The sequence below is a fragment of the Pseudochaenichthys georgianus genome, chromosome 7 (genome assembly GCF_902827115.2).
Source record: "Pseudochaenichthys georgianus chromosome 7, fPseGeo1.2, whole genome shotgun sequence".
In the NCBI taxonomy this organism is placed as follows: domain Eukaryota; kingdom Metazoa; phylum Chordata; class Actinopteri; order Perciformes; family Channichthyidae; genus Pseudochaenichthys; species Pseudochaenichthys georgianus.
Window position 1 is genome coordinate 37006245 of NC_047509.1, and position 17014 is coordinate 37023258.

General features: G+C 43.5%; 1 protein-coding gene across 5 annotated transcripts in view; it reads right to left on the reverse strand.

The window, feature by feature from the left end:
• The window catches only part of usp19 (ubiquitin specific peptidase 19), a 47979-nt gene that overhangs the window by 18773 nt on the left and 12192 nt on the right, over positions 1-17014 (reverse strand). For 3 of the 5 annotated variants that reach the window (XM_034086510.1, XM_034086508.2, XM_034086512.2), the window contains 5 exons: positions 8329-8737; positions 6543-6699; positions 6377-6448; positions 5668-5783; positions 108-346 (listed from right to left, as the gene is read on the reverse strand). In XM_034086510.1, coding sequence (XP_033942401.1) covers positions 108-346; positions 5668-5783; positions 6377-6448; positions 6543-6699; positions 8329-8737 — 993 coding nt within the window. The remainder of the gene's footprint in view (positions 1-107; positions 347-5667; positions 5784-6376; positions 6449-6542; positions 6700-8328; positions 8738-17014) is intronic. The other 2 variants (XM_034086511.1, XM_034086509.2) reach the window with 1 other exon arrangement.

Here is a 17014-nt window from a genome sequence, read left to right on the forward strand (position 1 = left end):
AATTAAAAACATTGACTTGTCAATAATAAATAAAAAGAAGTCATTTCAAATATCTGATATTGCAATTAGGATAGGAATTGTAAAGGATTTGTCATCTTCCTGCTCACCGTGGTAACCGCTGGCTCTGGCTTGGAGATAGGGACATGCTCAGAGACGGAGCGGGGAGCCACGTTATCCAGACCTCCATCATCCATCCTGGACGAGGCTTTAGGGGGCTTGGGTTTCTCCTCCCCGACCCTGGGGGGCTCCTCCTTGGTGGGGTGGTTGTGCTGGCTGCTGCCCGGCTGACTCTTCTCCATGCAGGATGGGCTGGAGGGAACAGCGACCTTGGCTCCACCCACTGCACCTTGAACAGGAGAATGGAGCTTGTGGTTAGAAGCTAAAGGTCTGCACAAGAACAAGACACTGGACGGTGCTGGCCGTGAATAGCTGTAAACAGAGTTTGTAAAGCCTTTCATTAAGGCAGACTTTCAACAACAACAAAAATCCCATTGTGCAAAATCATTATTTTTGAGATAATAGAGGGTTCCTGCAGGTTTTACCAACTCAAATGTAAGACTTTTTAAGACTACTTTGAATAGAGTTTAAAGGTCCCATGTCATGCTTTTCCAGTTATTACCCGTCCTCTTGTGTGTTGTGAAGGTTTTTCTGCATGTAAACGGTCTGCAGAGTCACAAAGCCTCAAAGTACTCATTTTCCATTTGTTTTCTTCCTGGGTTCTGTGACGTGTGAACACCCGAATCAACAACAAATGACTGGATTGGCCCAAATGGACCAATCCACGGAGCACCTGACACACCAGGATCCCTTGGGAGGGAGTCCCCATTGACTTGCATAGAGCTCCCTGAACGCTGGTAATAGACGAGTTGGGATGGCGGAGAAATGCTCTCCGCAGACCCATTCTCACAGCGTTCTAAACCTTTTTCTTTCTCAATATCAAGCCACACTTATTGTTTTTACTTCGGCTGTGAGTGTTTGTGTGTGCTCAGGATGAGTTTTGCTTGTTCTCGCTGTATCGCCGATCCGGAAGCCTGTCCGCTCCTCGCAACGGCGAGCAGCAGCGAGCCTCGCAACGTCCCGACCAATCTGAGCACACTGGGCTCACAGGGAGGGGGGGGGCAGGAGCTCCGACAAGCCGTTTAGGACGGGGAGTGAATACTCATACTATACAGAGATGCTGTATGAGAAACCAATGTGAGTTTGGGCAATTTAAATCTATTCTAGTAGACCTCAACAATGGAAATATGATCAATAGAAATGGCCATGACATGGGACCTTTAAAACCTATTTCACGGCAAGAAAGTATGAAGGCAAATTACTATGAAAGAAGAAATACGTCCCATAATTACTTAAAGTAAATGTATTCATGTTCAACATAAGAACAATGACTGAACATAACAGCATACAGAACTGTGTTAGCGTGTTAGACAAAAACTGCCTTCATGCTGTTGTATTATTGGTGTTTAGCTACAGTATTTAGTACACACACACACACACACCCACAGCACCTCCGCTTTTAAGGTTCACGTAGACTGCTGCATTAGCTAGCGCTGCATTAGCAAAACGAACGCTAATTTTGTTTGCAAAAGGTGCATCGGGCATCAAACACGTTCCCCTCCACTGGTTTCAACCAAGCACTAAATCCGATGTTTTCCAACCAAACACGGTTGAACTTACAACCGTAACTTACCCATATTTGTTTTAAAGGACCCATGACATGCCATTTCTACTGATCATAATTCCATTGTTGAGGTCTACTAGAATAGATTTACATTGTTCAATGTTCCAAACTCACATTGGTTTCTCACAGCATCTCTGTATAGTCTGTGTATTCTTCACTGAATTTCACTCTGTCCTAAACACCTTGTTGGAGCTCCTGCTCCTGCCTCCCCCCCTCCCTGTGAGCCCAGTGTGCTCTGATTGGTCATCTAGCTGCTGCGAGGAGCTGACAGTGTGAGCTGGCTTACTAGTGTGTTTTCCTGCTTGCTGCGAGACAGCGAGACATCGCGAATGGACACGGGAAGGGGGGGTTGATGAGGGGGCTGCAGCAGCCCCCTCATCTGCGAGGCTCCACTAGCACCCGTATTTCAATGGATGACAAGACAACCTTCTGGGCTGGTAGCTTAGTTGATCGGAGGAGATGATGTTTCCTACTGACCACTGTCTCCCTGACATCTCTGGTGATAGACTTGATACTGTAACCATAGTATCTGTCAAAGATGAGGTAGACGTCACTCTGACAGGTATGAAATCAGCCATGTTTTAACATCAATAATTCCACACATACTTGCTTTAATACAATTGTGTGTTTACATAGATTTTGAATAACCTGCTGACCTTTATGTACCAATTGACACTGCCTGTTTTATTATGTAGTATGAAGCAATTTGAAGAGTTATGCCCCGGAAAATTCCAAGGACTTTATTGGGAAGCAATTAGGATATTATGGACTTGTAAAACAAATGGAAATCTAATCCAATGGTCTCTCAAGGGCACCAAGCCGTGGGTGTCACAGTATGTAGGGCACATAAGGCTTCGCAGGATGAATTGGCCCCGTATCCATTTACTAGCTACAGTTACAGGGTTCACATTCCTGTCCTTGAGAGAGCAACGCTACAGCAGACATACATGTGCTCAATATTTAAATAGGGGCCACCTGTCTGTGTGAGGCAAACAAGTCTACGTAAAATCAAAAAAGGAGTTGCCAAGGGGTATAAAAGGTATGTTGATTTTAAAATAATGTGTTTTCAAACGCATGGTTGTGATCGACATCGAGAGTGTAACAAGCATATTTATAATTAACACGTATATCATTTCACCACACATTAGGGGTGTAACGGTATGCGTACCCGTACCGAAATTATTTGGTACGGGCCCTTCGGTTCGGTACCGAAGTGTACCGAACGAATATAACGTTAAACGTAACAAATTGAGAACGTGAACAACTTTTTGAAAGTAATCTCAGGTGCTGCGTCGCAGCATTCAGAGTAATTTGCTCACATTGGGTTCAACCCTTTATATATACAGGCATCCTCAAAGTCCGGACTCCGGTCCGGGTCCGGACCGAACCACAACTGTCTCTGGACTCTGAGCAAATTATACTTTTCATATGTATTATCTGTGTTATCTGCGAGACATCGCCACAACACAACGAGTCAAAATGATCCGCTATGTCCACTGCAAACAGCGCTCTGCATGTCCGACTGCTCCACTGTCCGACTGCTCCACTGTCTGTGTGTGTCTGTCAACGCATTGGTCCAATCACATTCAGCATCCAGTCAGCGTTTTTTTTCCTCCACCAACAGTCTGCGAATCAGAGGCACAGTAGGGCGGGTCTTCGCGGAATGCCGGTGGGAAAAATGCGTGTATCGTCTCTTTCAACCTGTCTGAGTCAGAGCGAGTTTAAAAAAATAAAAAGTCAGAGCGAGAGTTAACAGCTCATCTAGTTGCATCTGTACTGTAGCTAGTAGCCTATAGTTTCACCTACCGGGGTGGCAACTGCCACCCTAAAAATAGGCCTTGCCACCCCAGCTGCCACCCCAGTTGGCAGCTTTGTTTTTGAAAGAAAAGTTGTGGCTCATCGGACATGTATGAGAGAAAGTCTCTAATGTCCGAGTGCAAGTGAATGCAGCACAAGATGCACGTCTCGTAACCCCTCCCCCGGCCCTGGCGCGAGCGTGGAAATATGATTGGCGGCGATTTCATTTCAACGGGACGGTGCAAAACGAGAAGCATTCGGACCCAAGCACTGGAGGAATGAGGTATTTGCGGCTGTACTCAGCATTGAATCAAAACGCACTAAAGCTTTGATCTTAATAAGTTTGTGAGGCGTTTTGCTGAACAAGATGGCAATCACCGCATTCAGCTGTAATATACTTGATGCTCTGCTCACGGATGAGAATACAAAACTGTTAAGATGATGACCTTACGTGTGTAAATATATTTTTTTCTTTGTGGGGGTCTGCCCCCAAAAAACAGTTTTAAGTCCTGAGAAAGTCAAATAAGACGGTGTGTAAAACTACACTGCCCAGCCAACAGAAAGTAACCACTTTGATTTAACTAGGCCAGCAGGTAAGGGCATTCCACTGGATAATAACTGAAGTATAAAAGAATGTGATGGAGACCAGGTTGAAGGCAAACAAAAAGAGGAAATAACAGGTCAAATCAAGCAAATCCCCTCTCAGATTCCACAGCAACCAGAAGAACATAAATACTGGCTGGTGATTTGATTCATCAGCTTTGTGATGGAATAAAAAATGCACAGTGCATTTCCTTAGCTGTGGGTGAGTCCACTGACACCACTGACATTGCTCAGTTGCTGGTGTTTGTGAGTTTTCATGATGAGGCAAAGGGGGAGTTTGTTGAAGATGTGTTGGGCCTGACGAACCTCAGGGGACACACAAGGGGGCAAGACATTTATAAAGCAATAATGGGAATGCTGAATGAAAGAGGATGCAGCTGCCTTTATTCATAACTGTGCAGCTCTTACTCTGCGACTCTGAGGGAGCAAGCAGACACAATAACAATGAAAACTGCTGCATAGATTATTTTAGTTTTTGCAACCTCGTGTTAAGAATCTTGTTGCAATTGTTTAAAGGTTTAAATGACCGTAATGAACGGACCTTTGTCTTATTGAAAAACATTTTTTGGACCTTTAAGATTTGTATTTGAGTACCCCTGGTCTATGGGTTCAACGCGTCATAGAGCGACCAAGTCATTTCATTGGACGAAAGGCATACTAAAGAGCTGGTCACAGGGATGCGTTCAAATGTAGTCAGTAATTTGAGGAACTGTCGAAATGGCGAACGCAGATAAAGTTGAGCTCTAAAATCCTCCAGCATCATTGAAGTCTCCGGTTTGGGAACATTTTGGTTTCGCAGTTACGTACAAGGATGACGGACAAAGACAGGTGGACCGAACCAAAGCTGTTTGTCGGCATTGTTCAATTAAAATTGGTTATGCGGCTGGCAATACATCAAACTTGCACACTCATTTGAAAAGGCATCACCCGAACGTGAATATCACCGGTCCCAAAAGAAAAAAGACTGAAGTGCAAACCCAACTCCCGCTAGCATTTAGCCTCCACCACTCGCAAAAAGTTCAGACCGAGCCAAAGCTATTACAAACGCCAAATATCCTTATGTTGCCATGTTAGCAAAGCGCTACCTGGCAGTATCTGCTACCTCTGTCCCTAGCGAGAGGGTGTGTTCTCCACAGCAGGACACATTGCTAGTGCCAGCAGATCTGCCCTTTCGGCAAGCAATGTGGACAAGTACATCTTTCTTTAAAAAAACATGAAAATACAATGACAAGCAAGTCCTAATGTCAAACTGGCTGCTTAGGTACTAGTACAGTACAGTTCAAATACAGATTATTTCAGTTCATCGAAATGCTGCACCTTAATGTTCATTTTATTATATTTTGTATTTATTTGGGTGAATACATTATTCACAGTTTAATAATAATAATAATAAAACATATATATATATTTTATGTTTTGTGATAATTTTTTCCGCTGTACCGAAAACGTACCGAACCGAACTGTGACCTAAAAACCGAGGTACGTACCGAACCGAAATGTTTGTGAACCGTTACACCCCTACCACACATGCAACATCCTAGATCTATGACTGCATACTGCTAACGAGTAGAAGACTGGCAGCACACCTTGATTGGCGGGGGCCTCCAGACCCCCCCAGCGCTGGCTGTGCCTCTTCTTCAGGCTGATGTCCAGTCGGGACGGGGTGAAGGAGTAGCTGCACTGCTCGGGCTGGATCAGGTTCCTGGGGCACGGGACGGGGCAAATGTTGACAGGTCAGATTAAAAGACAAAGTGGCATGAGGCTACAGTCAAACCCATCTGTTAGATCTGTTTTATCCACTACAGTCTGAGGTTTATATTATTAACCTTTATATAATGAATTAAATACATCAAAAAAAATTGGGATAGTATATCAACTAGCTTGTTAATTTCTTTTGAGTGGGAATAGACTTTCTTGTGATTTGATATTGGAAAAGCCTCAAGGTACTTCAGTACTAAGATGCAGGGTGAGTAATTACATATGGTCTCTACAATTGCAATTGGGCTGAGTATTTGAGGCAATAAAAAGGAAAACATTGGGACAACCTCAAATATGATCCCAGTTCAAGTCAGTTTATGCCATCCTATCTATATCATGCGTTTGACCTGATGCAGCACTTGTGCATTGCCACTGTTGAAGATGCTAACAGTTTTCCACCAGATCTTGCCATTTTCTCGATGCAGTTCTTTGACATGGCTGTGCTCTTGAGACAACAGAGCATCTTTTCAGTAAAACGAGGCACAAGAGTTTATTTCCCCCCAAAATGTGACCGACTACATTGAGTGCAACACTGACCTGAGTTTGACTTGCCACTTGAACACTGTGTTTGGTCCACAGTCTGGATGTAGCTTCAGAAAGTTAGCATCACTGTGAAAGGAAGTAACAGACATAATTCTCTGGTTAAAAACATTAAAAGCTATCCTTTAGCTATTGTTTGTGTTTAGCTGTTCCCGTTGCCTACCTCGTCTGGAAGATGAGGGTGAAGTCCTGTTCCCTGAAGATGACCCTGGCCGTGTCCCTGCAGATCCCCTTCGTGTAAACATTCACCACCATCAGGTCGGTGCCCTTCTCGTACGAGTCATTCTTCAAAACCTGCAGGTTGACCATGGGCTCTGCGACTGCAGGGGAATATTGAAGGTAGAAACAAACTCATATCTACCTGCTCAATAAATCAATGCTCACAATCTGAAGAGCAAAACAACCTTGGATGTGTACAAACAGTACTTTGTTATTGCTTGATCTACCCGCACATGTTCTATACACACAGGATTTGTCACAATGCAGGGGTATGGAGCAAGCAATCTTGTCATTTCCTTAAAAAGGTAATACAATTTGACATTTAACTTTAATCTAATAAAACCCAATAATGTAATAACTTCATCAATGATGTACAGAAAGGACTTTTTTTAAAACTAATTATTAATTAAGTAACATTTTGATGGATAATGTAATAATCAAACTCTGTGCAGGTGTCAAAACATGCAGTTTCCTGTGGCTTAAAGGGAGTCACCTATATAGGCTGTGGCTTCTCTGCAACACCACAATACTTCATTCAGATATTTTGCCTTTACTGAGATTTCGATATTGCACACGCCCATATTGCAATTTGGATAACATTAAAATTAGGGCTGTCAAACGATTACAATTTTTAATCAGATTAATCACAGCTTAAAAATTAATTAATCATGATTAATCACCATTGTCCAAAATATGCCATTTATTTATGTATATTCTTGTGGGAATGGAAAGATAAATGAAAGAAGGCGGATATATCCATTTAACATACAGTATCTATGTTTATTATAACATTTTTCTGCATGTCAAAATGAAAGACAACCCACACACCTATCAATCATCAAACCGTGGGGTCTTAATTCATTACGTGTTGATTTCGATCAACGGGGGAGTACTTCAGGAAAGTCGACAGAGGGGGGGGGGGGGGCTAGTGGAGTACTTCGTGACCACAGAGTGTGAACGTTGTGATCAGCTGTTTTAGCGCAGTTCTCCAGTGAAGGGGGGAGTCTCCCTCCGCAGCCGGTTGGCGTAGTTTTGGCACAGTTCCGTTGTACAGACCGACGTTAACAGCAGCCTGTCTGTGCACACGGAGACCGACTCTGTCGTCCGGTGATCAAACCGCCTTCTGGAAAAGCTTCACAAGTACGTCGGTACGCAAATGCGCTTTGTGACACAAGTGACGGTACGCATTTCAGATTACGCACATAACCTGCGTACCAGTTATGTGCACCCCTGTACCAGAGCCATATTATTACTATTATATGGCTCTGCCCTGTACTACAGCAAGAGTATTCTCCGTCGGGACTTCCTGCAACAACACCACGCCGTTATCAAAGATGTTCTATTGTGAAGACGATCACTACGTGACAAAAGTTTTCAAAACCGTGGCTACTGAAATCAGTCTTACTAACTGCTGTCTGTGCAATTTACTCCGCGCGAGTTGGCAGACTTTATTTTGCTTACTTTAACATCATTTTTCATGGTGGGGCTGAGCCATTTCTTGGTATGGGTGTAGCCTACCCCAGCCATACCCTGGCGCTGCCACTGGTGGCATGTATGGGGCGAGCCATTCTGCACATGTGTTAAATGCGTTAAATATTTTAACACAATTAATTCAAAAAATTAATTACCGCCGTTAACGCGATAATTTTGACAGCACTAATTAAAATGTTAACTGTGCGGCCTTCGCTCTAAATAATGCATTCTTGATTCTCAAAACCTCCTTAACTGACCTTCCTGTTGTTTTATTTCCAGAGGGGGCTCCTCCTTGGACTGGTCTTGCTTCTCCTCTCCGTCACAGCGGCCCTGCCTCTGGGCTACAGCAGGTGACTGGCTCTGTTTGGCTGCCATGACAACAGCTGGTATCGAACCTGCTTCCTTTGAGTCAAGCTGCTGCTGCTGCTGGCGAATCACAGTATCCTGCTCTGATTCCTGCTCAACAGGCTTTTTCTGTAGCTCAGAGTCAGTTCTATCTCCCTGCGTTTCAGGAGAGGCTGAGTTCACTTCCTTGTTGAAGCCGACAGGTAGCTGGTTATCTGTTTGGAGGCCGTTAACGGTGCTGACGGGAGCTGCTGGTTGGTCATCACTGCTGTGTGCTGCTGTTCCAGATCTTTCTGAAGAATGGTTACGCTTTTCTGCCACCTGAATAAGAAAAGACACAAGGAATTATACTACAAATCCACCAGGGAATGACTTCAATATCTAGGAGAAGCAAGAAATCTCAACCACACTATTTATTTTATCTAACAACGAGAAAAGGAGAAAAGCTAACAACTTGATTCCAATTCAGACCAAGTTCATGTACAATATACTGTAAGTTTATTCTTCTGCAAGAGATGAAGCATCTGCAAAGTTGACTTTTGAACACGAGATGCTGTGAAGACACGTCACTACGCGACAAACAGACAGTTTGCTTGTGTCTGCTTCACTCCTCTGTATCAGGCAAGCTGTTGTGTGAACAGACTGTGAGTAACATCAAGTTTATTTGCAGGCGCAGTAATAGGATAGGGTGTTTGTTTTTTTGTATTAAAGTTTATAAAAATGAAGCTCTTCCAAGCTTAAGAGGCAGAGTCGTTATATTATTATAGGCCGTTATATTATTAGATCTAGAAATGTTACTCTATTCCTGTAGTATGGTCTATGTATCTTGGTAGGCTGTTAGCAGACAGAGGCGGGGCTTGAGTTGTTTAACTCTGTAGGTCATATGAGGCCTCTACTATGAAGCAGGCTTAGAGAGGTGACTTCAGGGTTCTTGCTTTGAGTTTACAGTCATACCGTATACGTAGGGTTGGGTTGGGTTCCAAAATTGAGATTCCATAAAATTCGGTTCTGCTTATCGATTCCTAAAGAAATGCATCTCGCCGCTTTCTCTACTGTTAGACGGGGGCAGGGTGGGAAATGTAGCGAACACAGTTCTGGTTGGGAAGCAAAACATGATAAGAACAAATAACAATTGTCCAATCCAGTACCAGGATTAATGAGAGGACATGAGGCTCCAGAGACTGGGGGAATTGTAAATTCTCAAATTGCACCACTTACAACTAACTTGTGATTGCAAAAAACAATGCAGATATGCTATTTATATAATGTTATTCAATAACAGCAACCAAATTAAACAATATGAATACATCCATCCATCCATCTTCTCCCGCTTATCCGTGGTCGGGTCGCGGGGGTAGCAGTTCCAGCAGAGAGCCCCAAACTTTCTTTTCCCTGGCGACATCAACCAGCTCTGACTGGGGGATCCCAAGGCGCTCCCAGGCCAGCGAAGAGATATAATCCCTCCACCTGGTCCTAGGTCTACCCCTTGGTCTCTTCCCAGCTGGACGTGCCTGGAACACCTCCCTAGGGAGGCGCCCAGGTGGCATCCTAACTAGGTGCCCGAACCACCTCAACTGGCTCCTTTCGACGCGAAGGAGGAGCGGCTCAACTCCGAGTCCCTCCCGGATGACTGAACTTCTCACCTTATCCCTAAGGGAGACGCCAGCCACCCGGCGGAGGAAACCCATCTCGGACGCTTGTATCCGCGATCTCGTTCTTTGGGTCATGACCCATCCTTCATGACCAAAGGTGAGGGCAGGAACGAAAATGGCCCGGTAGACAGAGAGCTTTGCCTTCTGGCTCAGCTCCCTTTTCGTCACAACGGTGCGGTAAAGCGACTGCAGTACCGCTCCCACTCCTCCGATTCTCCGGCCCATCTCACGCTCCATTGTTCCCTCACTCGAGAACAAGACCCCGAGATACTTGAACTCCTTCACTTGGGGTAAGGACTCATTCCCTACTTGGAGTGGACAGTCCATCGGTTTCCTGCTGAGAACATGGCCTCAGATTTGGAGGTGCTGATCCTCATCCCAGCCGCTTCACACTCGGTTGCGAACCGATCCAGTGAGTGCTGAAGGTCGCAGACCGATGAAGCCATCAGAACCCCATCATCTGCAAAAAGCAGTGGTGCAATCCTTAGTCCACCGAACCGCAGACCCCCTCCCCCATGACTACGCCTCGAAATCCGATCCATGTATATTACAAACAGGATTGGTGACAAAGCGCAGCGCTGGCGGAGGCCAACCCTCACCGGAAATGGGTCCGACTTACTGCAGAGGACCCGGACACAGCTCTCGCTTTGGGAGTACAGAGATTGGATGGCCCTGAGTAGAGACCCCCTCACCCCATACTCCCTGGGAACTCGGTCATACGCCTTCTCCAAGTCTACAAAACACATGTAGACCGGATAAGCGTACTCCCAAGCCCCCTCCAGGATCCTTGCGAGAGTAAAAAGCTGATCCGTCGTTCCACGACCAGGACGGAATCCGCATTGTTCCTCCTCAATCTGAGGTTCGACAATCGGCCTGACCCTCCTTTCGAGCACCTTGGAGTAAACTTTCCCCGGGAGGCTGAGTAGTGTGATGCCTCTGTAATTGGCACACACCCTCTGATCCCCCTTTTTGAAAAGGGGAACCACCACCCCGGTCTGCCACTCCTTCGGTACTGTTTCCGACTTCCACGCAACGTTGATGAGACGTGTCAACCATGACAGTCCCTCAACACCCAGAGCCTTCAGCATTTCCGGGCGGATCTCATCCACCCCCGGGGCTTTGCCACTGTGGAGTTGTTTGACGACCTCAGTGACCTCCCCCCGGGAGATTGGTGTTGATCCCCCGTCATACTCCAGTTCTGCCTCTAACATAGAGGGCGGAGTTGTCGGGTTCAGGAGTTCCTCAAAGTGTTCCTTCCAACGCCCTAACACTCCATCAGTTGAGGTGAATACAGATTTGACTAAATGTTTTCATCAATGTATTTTTCTCCCAGTGAAATTGGTTATGGGACTTATTTTTACCCTCTCAACGAACCGAAAAGCAGATCTGGAAATTATTGCGATAAACAATAATATTGTCGGCACTGTTGTAAGACCATTATTAGACCACTGACATAATGATAATACATAATAATGACTCAAGTGCATCCTTTCAAACAGAACTTTTTATTTTACATTCAACATTGCAAATGAAATGTGAAATAATATTCAAATATATAAATTATATATAATAAATAAAACAAATTAATTAAATCACACAAAACCAAAACAATACATTAAATAGAGTCAGGCTGGAAAACAGAGCTATCCATTTATATATCTAAATAAATATGAGCACACATTGTCTCACAAGCAAAAAAAGCCTCCTTAAAACAACAGCCAAGTGTACAGTCCACTGTCCATACAAAGACGCAGATGCCTCAACAGGCCATATCCAAATCTGTTTTTCAAAATTTTCGAGCAAGGAACACCAACATGTTTGCATTGTCGGGCAAATGCATCTTTGATTGTAAACTGTCGGGAAGGTGGGGGCTCTCCATCTCCAGCTGCCGTGTTTGCTACCAGCTGGGAAAACGGAATGGGGTGGTTATGTTTTAGGTGTAGTTTAAAATGCGTGGTATTGCCTGCTTTTGTCGCTACCTTTATTTAAACAAATGCGACACACAGGCTCATTCAAATCCGTAGGTTGGCCTCCTTCATTTGGCTTGAATCCAAAATACTGCCACACCGGAGATGTGTAGTTAGGTTTTGTAACCAATTCCATTTAACTTTAAATTCCCCTCGCTATATTATTCATTTGGATGCTACACGTGCACACGGAGTGTCTGACTCCTGACCTGGCTGTGTGTGAGCCCCGCCCCTCACAGCGTGCGCGCCTGGCAGCCACAGCGCGCCTGGCTAAAATGCTGGTCACATCCTTATGTAAACGGCAATTTATCGAGCTCAGAAAAGTTATCGAGTCCATTTTTATTTATCGTACGATAAGTCAATTTATCGATTATCGCGACAGGCCTAACCGGAATCGTTAAAATTCAAACGATACCCATCCCTTGGCGTACGCCATTGTTTCACTTCTTACAGAGGTGGATCACCATGGTCACTTATGGTGCTCTGAAGCATGTTATGTTCTAGATAAGACATCAACTCGTATAAAAGCTTTGCCTGTTGACAAATCAAAGGATCAGGATTGTACAATTATATCACACAAATATGAATACGTTTAAGTAGGGGTGGGCGATATGACGATATATATCTTCGTGACGATATTAGGTCTCCACGATATGATTTTTCAGAGATATCGTATCTATCGTGATAAAAAAAAAATATATAAAAAAAAAATCATTTGCAAAAATATATATAAAAAAAATAAACTTTTCTCTTCAGTTATGCTAAAGTCTTTTATTGCACTTCAAGTCTAAAGTTTACATTTTAATTGTTTGGCACTGACTTTTCCTCATTGATGTTTTATGTTTTACTTAGTTATGTTTTACCCTCCTTTTCATGTGTATTGATGTTCACTGCTAGTGCTACCTCAGAAAGTTCATTTTTATACTGAGAAACTGTGCCTTGAAGCCATATCAAAATGTTGAATTGTTCATTCAGGGATTAATTTCAGAAATAAAACCAGCTTGAAATGCTATTTGGTCTGTTGCTCCTTTTTGTTTTAGTTTCTGTTACCTTGTAGGTGCTTGTACTGTTAAGTAACTTGAAAAATAACCATAATAACCGACATGAAAAAATATCGTGATATATATCGTCTATCGTGATACTACTTGAAAAATATCTTGATAATATATTTTTCAATATCGCCTACCCCTACGTTTAAGGCTAGGAAGTTATAATGAAGGCTAAAAGAAACATGGCAGGGAACAAATCGCAGACTGTATGGATGTGTTCATAGAATATCACTGACTATAAATTACATTTGCGGTAAGCAGACAATGTTTTACATCTATTTTTGGTTATGAATTAAGAAACCTATTTATTCTATGGTACACCCAGGGTTGGGTTGTAACGGAATACATGTAACGGCGTTACGTAATCAGAATACAAAAATCAAGTAACTGTATTCAGCTCGCGTTACATTTGAAAAACGAGTAATCTGATTACAGTTACTTTCGTAAACCTGAAGTGAATACATTTTGGATTACTTATTGGAATTATTGGTGGAAAGATTTCCTCACAACATTTAATATTCATTACTAAAGGTACGCGGAATCATCACAGCGCACAAACCCTGTTACCACCGCAGATGGGCCAAAAAAGCGTTTGAAAAAAAATCGCGGGTCCGCTCGCTCTGAAACAATAACAACGAAACATGGAGGAACAAAAGTCTGCGTTTAAATCGCGTGTGAGTATATAGAGGAGTGTGTGGTTAAAACACATCAGCCTGCGGTCGCTCTTTAGCCTTACTAATGATTATGTCTGAAGGTACACACAGTGAAGGCGGTGCGAAAGGCACTGCGAGCTCGTCTCCTCAGAGGCAGAGCTAACCCTCCCGCTGCAGAGAGGTCATGAAGTGAAGCAGGTTTTCCTTCTATGAAACAGCTGCAGGCAGCAGATACCGTGAGAGTCAGACAGGAATACATAGATCAAGGCAGACTGGTGCACACACTCTCCTCTCCTGTTTTGCCGATCAGGTGCTTAAACAAATATAGCTCTACACCCAGGGGCGGACTGGGACTACAAATCAGCCCGGGACTCTCGACCGCAAGTAAATACCGCTAGTAAATTGTCGGGGGGGGTGCTAGTGACTTACCGCAGAGGTAGACATTAAGGGTAAAATGCCACTGGCCCTCTGTTCATATTTGGTTTATTAAAATAATGATATTGTGGTCATTGTTAAAAAATGTCTGCTATTTTTATGAGTATTATTATTTGTATAATGCGCTTTCTGCCTTCCTGTCATCAGGAGTTAGACATGTAATGGCCATGTAATAGATTTGATTAGAACCTTCATTATCCTAAACTGCTGGGACATTTCGCCAATACCTTTATATTGTCTACTCTTCACTTACTTGTCAGCACGGGTCGGCATTGATGTACAGAGCCGACAGAAGACCTTGTTTATACTGGCATCATATTGAGAGGTGACGCGTCCTCAAACCAGGAAGTAAGCTGCTGGTTCCCTCGACAGAAAGCAATGGGATTTCTCCACAGGGTTTTGGAAAATAGCTGGAAATAAGGTCTGTGGAAAACAAACCTATTTGATAAATGCACGTTTTGTTCAGCCGGATAATCTCCACATGTCTACCCTACTTTTATAATTTCCAAATCATAAATCTTATCGATAGATTATAAAAGGGTTTTAGGACGCGTCACTGCAGCCAACTCCATCGATCAAGCTGAAACGTTCTCTCCCTCTTCTTCTCATGCTCCCTGTCACTCTCCTTTAACTCCTCCGGTGACTTTCTTTTATTTGAAGATTGTTTTTTGCCCGGCGCTTGGCCGGTTACCGCTGGTATTAAAAACATTTTGGCGAATGGTTAGGTGGCGCGATAGTCTGTAGGGAAGGAGCGCGCTCACAGGAGCCTGCTCGCACTGCGCTCCGCAGCAAACAGCAGTTTGCTTTTCACCCAACAACGACAACCGACTCACGGAGCGCTATGTTGTAGCGTTGATAAACGAAACAATTTAACTAAATTGCTAGTCAAAATACCAATACCACAGGACCATTTTTTTAAGGCAATATTTTTAGTGGCCCGAGCGGGCAAGTGGAAAGTACGTTATGCTGACCCGGGGTGTCTTAATAGTGCTTCAGGGCCAGCGGGCCATTTAATGTCGAGCCCTGCCGGTTACCGGCCGGCCCACATCGTCCGACCGGCCCACTTCAATACCGGCCCATCGGGATTCGTCCCGAACGTCCCGATGGCCAGTCCGCCCCCGTCTACACCCCTGGCCGAAATGTCCTTAAAATGAAGTCCGAGTTCGACATTTGAATTCATGTCCTGCCAACACTGGCAGGACAGAAGGCGACACGCCCGTTCTAAGCCGTGTCCTCACTCCTCACATCCCAAGCTGCATCCCCAATACGTGTATTATGTTGTTACATCGTTTCAGATGTGATGTTTCAGCTGTGCTCTTGATAAGCCATTAAAACAGTAAAAACACGTTCAGTTTCCTTTTGCTTTTTGTGTCTCCTGTTCACCAAAACATACCCTTTTTAGATGGAAAAAGAAAGTAATCCAAAAGTAATCGATAACTGTATTCGGATTACTTTCAGAGCCATGTAATCAGTAACTGATTACATTTACAAAGTAACCCTCCCAACCCTGGGTACACCATAATGCAACTACATTGCTTTTAGGCTGGAGTGTATATTTAACATTTTCAAATATGTCTAATATAATAGTCTACTCTTCATTTGTGAAATATTCCTAAACGCTGGGTTGATTTACTGAGTTTGAAACTAGCGTCTAAAACCACTTAGAAGGATCATTGTTGTTAGGGTTAGTTAGGCCAGATAACACAAAGATATTTAGGGTATGTGGAGCTGGCTCAGTAGTAAAGGACTATGAGGACTAGGTATTGAATTAAAAACTGTTTTCTAACCAGTCAGTTATGCTGCTGCCAAGCTATGCAGGGCGGGTCATGCCAAGAAAAGCATTAGGGAATGCTTGGCTTGCACGCAAAAGGATGACCGGAGTCTGTCTTCTCAAATAGTTCAATTGCACCCTCTGCCCTTAGAAGGCAGATATAAATAACCATGTGTAAAACGGCACACTCTCAAGACATTTGTTTATCACAATATGGCAAGATGTGTCATTAAATTGCTAATAGGGCTGCACGAATCAGAAAAAATAACTAAATTGGGATTATATTTGACTGATATTGCACTTGCGCAACATTAGACAATTTCTGAACCTTTACAGGGTTCATACACTTTTTCACCAATGATTTTCAATGACTTCTCAATGACTTCTCAATAACCTTTACCTCGTTTTCCATGACCAAAAAAAAATTCCCACTGAAAATGGTTTATTTTAACATGGAACAGGAAAATAAGGTCTGCATATGAAACATGTTGTGCCTATCTAAAACAAGTCAAATGGTAGGCTTACTAGCTTCTACACGCTAAAGCAACTGTAGTCAGGGAGGCTGGTATGAAAAAGGTGGCAAGGACCAGACCCCTGACCCCCTGAAAGCAGCAGTGTCAATAATAACAGAAATGCCAAAGAGTCACATCTAATAGAAATATATAAAAGCATTTATTTTAATTGTGTAGCAGTCAGTTTATAATTCTGGCAGCACTGTTGAGCATTTTGAAAATGTATTGTCATGCCTGTGCAAGGCTTAGTCTTTCTATCTTTACAGCCACTGGTGTAAAGTAACTAAGTTCATAAACTCAACAAGTACTATACGTGGGTACAATTTTGAGATACTTGTACTTTATTTAAGTATTTCAATGTTTTGCTACTTTGTATGTCTACTCCTCTACAGTTCAGAGGTACATGGTGTACTTCTACTCCTCTACAGTTCAGAGGTACATGGTGTACTTCTACTCCTCTACAGTTCAGAGGTACATGGTGTACTTCTACTCCACTACAGTTCAGAGGTACATGGTGTACTTTTCCTCCACTACATGTATTTAATACCTTTAGTTACTC